Source organism: Cucumis sativus, chromosome 7, assembly GCF_000004075.3.
Source record: "Cucumis sativus cultivar 9930 chromosome 7, Cucumber_9930_V3, whole genome shotgun sequence".
Classification (NCBI taxonomy): Eukaryota; Viridiplantae; Streptophyta; class Magnoliopsida; order Cucurbitales; family Cucurbitaceae; genus Cucumis; species Cucumis sativus.
Window position 1 is genome coordinate 14010700 of NC_026661.2, and position 10220 is coordinate 14020919.

At 33.2% G+C, this 10220-nt stretch overlaps 1 protein-coding gene across 1 annotated transcript; it reads left to right on the forward strand.

The window, feature by feature from the left end:
- Nucleotides 1-1307: 1307 nt before the first annotated feature.
- Nucleotides 1308-6110, forward strand: LOC101212307 (stromal 70 kDa heat shock-related protein, chloroplastic). The gene is made up of 7 exons (XM_004139698.3): nucleotides 1308-1885; nucleotides 3794-4046; nucleotides 4133-4212; nucleotides 4293-4435; nucleotides 4523-4621; nucleotides 4713-5301; nucleotides 5400-6110. The coding sequence occupies exons 1-7, from the start codon at nucleotides 1409-1411 to the stop codon at nucleotides 5790-5792; spliced, it is 2034 nt and encodes a 677-aa protein (XP_004139746.3). The 5' UTR covers nucleotides 1308-1408; the 3' UTR covers nucleotides 5793-6110.
- The last annotated feature ends 4110 nt before the right edge of the window (nucleotides 6111-10220 follow it).

Genomic DNA, 10220 nt, shown 5'->3' on the forward strand with positions numbered 1-10220 from the left:
ATGACCATTAAATCTAAGTCCACAAAATACAACCAGTGATCATCCATGTACTTCTGACTCATGGAATAACAAAGATCCAAAGCTGACAGAGTGTTACAGAGCTCCAGAATCTCATCGTACCTAAAACAAAAGCCTAGATCTACATAGCATCTAAGTTCATCAAGATCCTAATCCATTAAGCTCTTGGTCCTCATCAAATCATCCTCATCCTCAACCAAACAACGACGGAGAAGGAAAACGATTTTAGAGCTAGGCAAGGAAAACCAAGTCTTCAAGAGACCTACGAAGAAGGAGAAGGGTTTTAGATTTGGGATTTAGAGAACGAAAATAGAGAAGGGATTCAAAGGAAAGAGAGAAATAGAGAGATGGGAAACAAAGTAGGGATTCGAAGAAGGGTTTGAGAGGGAGAAGGATTACGTAGAGTGAAGAACAGTAGATAGGAAGGAGTTAGGAATAGGAAATGTGAAGGAGTGGGAAGTCTATTGCCAAAAGTGAGGGAAAGGAAGGATTAGGAAATCCTTTGGGTACCAATGGAGTGTGCTAAAATTACTCACTTCTCTCCCCCATAGTTTGGGACAGAAACACATCTTAAAAGTTCTCGAAAGAGTCATTTTAATTTAACAATAACTTTTAAAAAAGAGTTAAAAATTAAAAAAAAAAACATGGATGTGGTGGCTGGGTTTGGTTACATTTCTAAAAAAATTGTTTTACATATAAGTTTATTTGAGAGAGTTTTGACGTTTTTGTGTGTATGATCGATCTAATGGATCATTAGAGCTAGTTGTTAGATTAGATCATTAAAGATAATTGATGGTTGGTTACTGGAGTTGGGTTAGAGGTGATCCTTGTGGGAGTTGGTGTTTAGAGTTGGTTGGTAAAGGCAGTTGTCAGAGTTGAGAATTATCGTTAAACATGATCGTGAAAGATGGCTATCAGTGGCCGTCTCTGAAGCTGGTTATTCAATGTTGTTGCTGAAAGTGAGACATTAGTAGTGGTAGATGAAGTCGGTCGTTGTTGAAGGTTCTTGGAGTTCTGCCAAAGTATGTTTAAGGTGAATGGCGGAAGGCAATGGTAGATGACATCAACCTAAATGTATAGAATTAGTGAAAATAGTTTGGTATTTTGGTGACACTTAAGAACGTTTAAAAATTCAATATATTATTAGTGTAAAATGTTGTTTAGAAAAAAGAAAAAAAAATCCACAATCGTTTAGTTAAAGAACGAGCAAGTCAGGGGCCCACGAATTAGAAACTGCCAACGAGGACGATCAAAGACGTTTCGAGTTGCTTCTTCTAAAACCCCTGCGATCCTTCTCGAACAAACCAAATTCTTCCCCAATTTCCCTCTATAATTTCCACCTAACTCTCACCATTTCCCCTTCAAGTTTCAACAACAATACACTCATCAAATGGCATTCAGTTCCGCTGTAGCATCGCATCTTCATGCTTTCCGAACCTTCAATCTCCGATTGCCTGACTCCAACAAATCATGCAGCCGGAGGCGGCGAACCACTGTGGTTCCTGTAATCCGGTGCGACAAGGTCGTGGGAATCGATCTAGGAACGACGAACTCGGCGGTGGCGGCAATGGAGGGAGGGCAGCCGACTATTGTAACGAACGCCGAGGGACAGAGGACGACGCCGTCGGTAGTGGCGTATACGAAGAGCGGGGATCGGCTTGTTGGCCAGTTGGCGAAACGGCAGGCCGTGGTTAATCCGGAGAATACTTTCTTCTCTGTGAAGAGGTTTATTGGAAGGAAAATGGTGGAGGTGGATGAAGAAGCGAAGCAAGTTTCTTACAAGGTTATCGCCGACGAGAATGGAAATGTAAAGCTCGATTGCCCTGCCGTCGGTAAGCAGTTCGCCGCCGAGGAGATTTCGGCTCAGGTATTTCTTCTTCTTTCTTCCATCTCTTTCGTTGAAATTTTGCCCGTTGATACAATACTCTCTACATGTGATCTGAAATTGAATTGAAATTTGTTGGGTTCTTTGATGATTAGTGTGATCATAACTTAGAAGCACCGAGAATTTTGTAATGTTCAAGAAAATGAATATTCTTAAATATTTAACCACTTTTATTCATTCCACTTCGTAATATGCAACGTCAGCTTGAAATAAGTTCTCTTCTTTTTTGTTTTGAAACCATCATTTAATATTAAAATTTTCCTGAAATTAGTTATATAATAATAATAGTTTTGGTATTATATGATTATGCTTTCAAACGGTAATAGATAACAAATAAAAAAAAAACAGAAAGTTAGAAAGTTTTTTAATATAAACAATAAACGAGCTGCCTAAGAACTATTGAGAGTTTTATAGAATAAAATGGAGCATTAAGAATATAGATAGTAAAATTATTTGCACTTTCGTTTTATTTGTTAAAATATAATTTTGTTTCATTTCTTTCCATTTTAGTTTTTGTATTCTTAAATGTCCAAGTTTGGTCAATATTTATCATGTGAATATGTTTTCAAAATCTAGAATGAAAATGCTATATTTTACCTTTACATATCTTACAATAAAAATGCTAATATTATTTTTTTTAAGAAAAGAGTTGAAAAAAATAACAATAACAAGTCTACCAAATTAAGTTGAAGGTTTATTGAAAAATATAATTATATGAATTAAAATTAGACGTTTCAAAAATATAAAGAGGGCTGAATGTTGGAATACAGTGCTTAAAATATATTTTGAATTGCTATGAATTTATTACTAAACGTCAAACAACCTTTGGTACGATATATATTTGTTACCAGACATTATAACAACCCCTAGTGCGAGTTCAAAAGCTCAACTTTCGAGCAAATAAGACCTCTGTTTAATTTCATGGTCAGACAGTAAGAAAATGTATTTTTCTCTTCTTTATTTCTTTTTTTAAATATTAATTAATGGAAAGTTAGATTAGATTCGTTAGAAACCATTCTCTTTTAAGATTCTCTTTGATAAGAATATAGTCATGCGTTGGCAGTGAATTATCGTTAATAAACATGTTAGGAAATTGATGGTGTCTTTAGAAAGGGATGGCATTAGGATTGCGATTCTTATCTTATGGAAACTATTAAGATATGGTGGATTAGTTCAATTCTCTAGATTTTCTTAAAATTAGTGAATAGATGTAATAAAAATATATTAATTGGAATGTATTTTATCTCTTTAGATCGAAGTTTCAAAATATACATAGACTGCTTGTATTTTTAAAAAATCAGCTAAAAATTTCAACAATTAACTGAAAGATACAAAAAATGTGATAGTAAGAATGGACACACTCTCCAATATTTTAGAGTAGAAGTTGAATTGTGTGGTTGTGCAAAATCATTTAACTTTGCAGCAATCCATATATTGTAGATGTTGTAGTAATAGATTATGATATGTTTGGATAACTAAACCAAAACTTTAAATGAACATGAATTAGAAAACCTTTTAACATTTTTGTTGTACTATTTTTTAACCTTTGCTATTTTGTAGTTCATTTGTTTAGTTTTATTTTCTATTTTTCTTCAACACATCCATTATTTTACTTCTGTCTTAATAATAATAATTCTTGATCTTCAATATACAACAATTTTTAATGACTGGTAGCATATTTCATATGTGGAATCATATGAAAGAACAGAAGTTCTTTCCAAATTATCAAAACAACTTTCATTGATATATATTTAGGTTTTTAGTTTTAGTTCTGAATTCTGTAAATAGTATGACATCCATGAATTCAATCTGATGCTAATACCATTATCGAAATGCAACCATTCCAATTTTGATTCTGCTGTAGACTTAAGGTTTTGTTGGTTGGTATAGGTTTTAAGAAAGCTGGTGGATGATGCATCCAAGTTCTTGAATGATCAAGTAGGAAAAGCAGTTGTAACAGTACCAGCATATTTCAATGACTCTCAAAGGACGGCGACGAAAGATGCTGGTCGGATTGCTGGTCTTGAAGTTCTTCGCATCATCAATGAACCAACTGCTGCTTCCCTTGCTTATGGTTTTGACAAGAAAACCAACGAGACCATTCTCGTTTTCGACCTTGGCGGTGGAACGTTTGATGTCTCAGGTACACAGAAAACAATGTGCCCTACATCTCTTCTATCTTTTGCATTCATCTTGATTGTTCTTAATGACTCATTTTTCCCTTGTTAGTCCTCGAGGTTGGAGATGGTGTATTTGAGGTTCTTTCTACTTCAGGCGATACACATTTGGGTGGTGACGATTTTGACAAGGTTGGGTCACTCATTTTTTCTACAACTTCCATTTGTTTCTTTATTTGCACAAAATGACGTCTCTGCTTTATTATCTTCAGAGAATTGTCGATTGGCTTGCCGAGAGCTTTAAGAGGGATGAAGGAATTGACCTTTTGAAAGATAAACAGGCCCTGCAACGTCTAACCGAAACTGCTGAGAAGGCAAAGATTGAGCTATCATCTCTAACACAAACGAATATTAGGTATGACAACATCATCTTTTCCTTCACCTTTCGATTGATTCACCAATTTATTTATCGCGTATGTTCTGATTATACCTTGTGTTTCAGTTTACCATTTATCACTGCAACCAACGACGGCCCAAAACATATTGATACTACACTTACTAGGGTTAAGTTTGAAGAATTGTGTTCAGACTTGCTAGATAGGTCAGTTGTGTTCCCATTTGTTAATTTTGTGCTTTTGCTTCTACATGCATGAGTTTAAATTCATTTTTGACTCTCGATATTATCTTTTAAGGTTGCGATCACCAGTGGAAACGGCTTTAAAGGATGCACAGTTGTCGTTCAAAAATATAGATGAAGTCATTCTTGTTGGTGGCTCAACTCGTATCCCAGCAGTTCAGGAGCTTGTCAAGAAAATGACAGGGAAAGATCCAAATATGACTGTAAATCCCGACGAAGTGGTGGCTCTTGGGGCGGCAGTTCAGGCTGGTGTTCTGGCTGGAGATGTCAGTGACATTGTCCTCTTGGATGTCACACCTCTCTCTCTTGGTTTGGAAACGTTGGGTGGAGTGATGACCAAAATCATTCCAAGGAACACGACCTTACCCACATCCAAATCAGAGGTGTTTTCAACGGCAGCAGATGGACAAACAAGTGTTGAAATTAATGTATGTCAAGGTGAACGGGAGTTTGTTCGAGACAACAAGTCTCTCGGGCGGTTTCTCTTGGATGGTATCCCTCCTGCACCTCGCGGTGTTCCTCAGATTGAAGTGAAATTTGACATTGATGCTAATGGTATTCTCTCAGTCACTGCCATTGACAAGGGAACCGGGAAGAAGCAGGACATCACAATTACTGGCGCTAGCACTTTACCAAGTGATGAGGTACGTTAAACTAACTGTCGACGTCGAAGCAAAAGCAAACATGTTTAATATATTAATTTTGTTTCCAACTCAGATACCTATTTAATATAACGATGCAGGTGGATAGAATGGTTAAAGAAGCAGAGAAGTTCGCAAAAGAAGATAAGGAAAAAAGGGATGCGATAGACACAAAGAACCAAGCAGATTCTGTTGTGTACCAGACTGAAAAACAGCTAAAGGAGCTGGGAGACAAAATTCCCTCATCAGTACGAGATACCGTAGAAGCTAAGCTAAAAGAACTTAAGGATGCCATCTCTAATGGGTCGATCGAAACTATAAAAGTTGCCATGGCTGCACTGAATCAAGAAGTAATGCAGATGGGGCAGTCCCTCTACAGCCAAGCAACAGCCTCTAGTGCTGGAACTGCATCCAGAACACAGTCTACTTCATCGGGTTCATCCGGAGAAACTGATGGGGATGTCGTTGATGCAGATTTTGTTGATAGTGAGTGACATGAAGCAGTAGAAATAAGACTGCAAGTACAAGCAGCTTGGCTTTATAACAATTTTGAATTACTTGGTCTTCAAAATATCATGTGCATATGTTGTCTAGAGTTGATGATGTGTATAAAGTACAATTTCTATGCATTTCATTGTGAAATTGGTAATGAGGTGTTTGAAATGTACTGTTCCAACGGGCTACACGAGGAATTGATCGAACTTTGGTTTCTTTTTAGAAATGTAGCAACAAGTAACTTGTATAGAAAGCACGTGGACTTTGAAAATTTTCTTAATTCCACGAAGATAATGTCATTTGTTTACCAAATTGTTTCATTAACCGTACGTAGTATCTAATATAATTGCATCATTTCAATTCAAGAAAATTACCAAAAGGAGATTGTTAGGTGCATTTGATATTTTTCCTTCCATTCGTAACCAACCATGTCAAATATGGTGAGCTTCTAGACACTAAAGTCAAGACCATTTGGGATATTCAAAGCGATTGATAGACCATTTTGGGATCATTTTGTTATATTTTGAGATCATGTTATGTTATTATATGTTAAAACAAATGGTGTACTTCAGGCATATCTAGATCTTATTTTTCAGTCTTTCGTTTGTTTTTTGCATCATTCTCTTGCGTAAATACATATCAATATCAATAAAATATTCAACCATTCACATGGTATCCGACCAATTGACAAATTAGCTTCGACAAATTAGAAGACACCAATTAATATCACATAGCTCTGTGAAATATCTGCATTTTGCTTAGCTCTATCAGAAGACTCATAAATATGTTGTTTCTAGCTTCACGTTTCACTTAGCTCTTGCTATTCGTTGTATGTTTAACTCGTACAACGTATTCACAACCTGCACGTAGCCACCTAATTTTATCCTACCAATAATTATCTTTAAAATTAATATTAGTAATAGTGGTTAAAACTTTTATTTACTTATTTTTTTAAAAAACGTAAAAAAATTATTAATAACATAATATCTTATAATATCTCATTTTCATTATTTTATAAAACAAAAATAAATCAATTTATTTTAAATAAAAATATTATAATATCACATTTATCTTATTTATATTATTTTAGGAAAAAATAAATGAATTTATTTTAAATAAAATTTTCTAATATCAATTTTAACTTATTTTATATCATTTTAAGAATAAAAGAAAATCAATTTAAAAAAGAAAATCTTTTAATATTCATTTAATTTATTTATTAATTTTTTACAAAATCTCAAAAAAAAAAATCTCATTTAATTTAATTTATTTATTTTAGGAAAATAAAATTTACGTTATATGGTACACTGATAAAAGAAAATAGTTTTTTTTAAAACAAACAATTATTTGGATGAGAGTTTCTTCTTTCCTCTTTCTTTTTATTGTTTATTTATTTATTTATTGTCTCTACCATTTGTATTTTAATTTTTATATTTATTTTTAACTTATTTTTCTTACCTGCATAATAATAATTATTACAATGTAATATTAAATTTATGAATATTTCTTTTACACTTTGCAATATTACCATAGTATTTTATATCAGTGAATTAATTTGTTGGAAGTTCGTTATTTCTAAATTCTTGAGGTGAGGGAATCGGTTTTTTGGGAGTTCAAGACTGATTACCAATATTTTTTTATTAAATAAAATTTATCTTACTTGCTTAAACCGTCATGTGATATACTTGATTCCATTTGTGCATTATTTCCTATTAACCCTAAATTTGAAGTCTTTCTTTAAAAAAATTGTTAACCGTTTAGAAATTTTTACTTTAAAACTATCCTTTTTAAATTTTTTATTTTTTTAAATCTATATTTCATAAGTTTTCCTAATCAACTTTTTTTAATAACTCATTTATATTTGGCTAAAAAAAATCCTAAGATAGAATCTAGAACTTTCTGGAAGTCCGTTATGTTTAAATTTTTGAGGTGAGAGATTGATATTTTTGGGAGTTCAAGATTTGAACCCAAGAAAAAATGAATTTAATCAATTTTTTTAAAAAAATATTCGAACACTATCATATGATAGATTTTGAGAAATTGTAATAATTTCTCATTTTCTTGAGGTAGGAAATTTTCATCAATATAATCTAATTAATGGAATATTATTCCACTTATTTTATGAAATCATTGCTTCAAATATTAGAGTGATGAGGAGTGAAATAAGACATTAGTTTTAAAATAAATAAATAAATATTTTCAATTCAAGATTTAAAATTTGGTCACCGTTTTTCTAAATAGGTGTTGTAAGGTGCTAATACCTTCCTCACGCACAAATAACTCTCGAACTCAATTCTATTTTTCGCAGACCATTTTTTTTTAAGAAAAATTGTTTACTTTATTTCGGTGTCCAATCACACTGTAAAAAAAATTGGTGGCGACTCCTATTTTCTTTTAAAACTAGCTCTTTTGAGAACGTTGATCGCTCCGCGTCGTCTTGGGCACGTGGCGACACCACAGATCCGTATCACAAACCAGTCATTCTGCCTAGCTTTGAGGAGGATTCGCTGCTACCTCCTCCACAATGCAAAGATCCACAGTCACAAATCTGTTTTGCTTACTATAACCTAGATTGTCGTTCAACGTTCGACCGTGCTACAGGGAAGATCTATCGCCATAGATGTGTTTTGCTCACTTGAAAAAATTTGTTGTCACATTTATTTTGCTTGCTATGATCCTGTTTTGTCCGTCGTGCCAAATCTGCCTCACGCACAGTTTTGTCATGTTCAAACCAGATTTGTTCATAGTGCAATGTTCAAATATCTTATGTTTGATGGAAAAGAACACATTTTTTGGCATATTAGTACTATTCTTGATGGGATTAATTATCTTTTAATCGGATGTAGGTTTTGGCGCATTATTACTGATCATATTACTAAACCAACCAAATTGTACACTGAGAATAATGGTAGGTTCGATGAATGATTAGAATATTTGGACAGTAAGAATCATCAAATTCTCACTTGGCTCATTACTATCCATTACAAGTACTCTTATTAGTCTCATTCATGAGATTGGTCAATTAATCAGTGAATATTTAGTCACTCTTTCAATCGATATGGACTCAACTAAATCAAGAAAAATTTTGTAAGGTTCATATTGGACTTTAACTCAAATACAAGTATGTTCGTTTTGCCTTGTTACACCATATTCCCTTACTCTTGTTGGATGCAACAAATCAGAAAATCTTATTAGAAAAAAAATGACTTGGCATTATCTGTTACACCTTGTCTAGCACATACCCATGCTTGGTATACTAGACACGATATGACTTGGAGTATCTCCTTGACGTGTTTAACGCCTGAGCACTTAGCTCAAGGTCCTTAACCTTTGCTTAATCGCTTGGCTTGTCAAACTTAACTTAGAATATATACTTTAGGCGATAAACAAACTTGATACAACAAGAATAATCAAAACTTAAATTTTTATTTACTCAAACTACAAGTTCTACAACTAATTACAATACTTAACAGAAATATATAAGTACAACAATTAATCTTTAAACTAAAACGGCTGGTTACTCTTCTCGCCTAGTAAACCCTTCATTCTTTTTCCCACTTGGCCTTAATGCTTGTAACATAGAAGTTAAACTTTAAAAATGTGACTATAAAAGACTCAATGAGGTTTTAGAAATCCTTTTCATGAAATATATTTTTTAAACATTGTTTCCCCAAATACCAAATCATTTTGCATAAACACATCTATTTGCAATAACATATTATTTTACTTATAATCACATAAGTTCAACATTTCACATAAACACATATTAGTCAACAATCATTCATTTCATCAAGGATCTCAAATCATTTTCTATGCTACGTCTAATCACTTCACATTTAGACTACTATGGCAATAGCATTCAAGAATATACAGATTCGTATTTGTTGCTCAGATCGAAGCACAATGCACATCTTTTATACATTATCCCGCATCATCTAAGCATACACATCTTTTATACATAATTGTCTTTACTCCTTATGTGCATATAATAGTCAACTCATTGTTAGGAAGTAGACTAATAGTTTGAACACCATTTCATAAACATTGATACATATAAAACATGCTTTAAAACATTATAAAACATGCTTTAAACATAGTGTAAGTTTTACTTAGAAATCTCTTTAGAAACATAAAAGAATTTCTAAGAAAGTTGGAAATCATTTAAATACTTTGAAGAAAACACTCACAATACTTAGTAACTTAAACTCAAAATGCTCCTCTTCTTGCTCTTATCGCATAGACACTTTGGCAACACTTTAGCCCTTAAGTTTCCTCTTAAATTTTGCAGAGTAACAATTCTTGATAATTTGGCTGAAGATCCTTATTTATACTAGTTCCTAAACAAGCTTAGTCAGCTCCTACTCTTAGTGGTGTAAATGTAGTCTTAAGATTTAGTTTAATCATGCTTAATTTAATCTCTATATGCC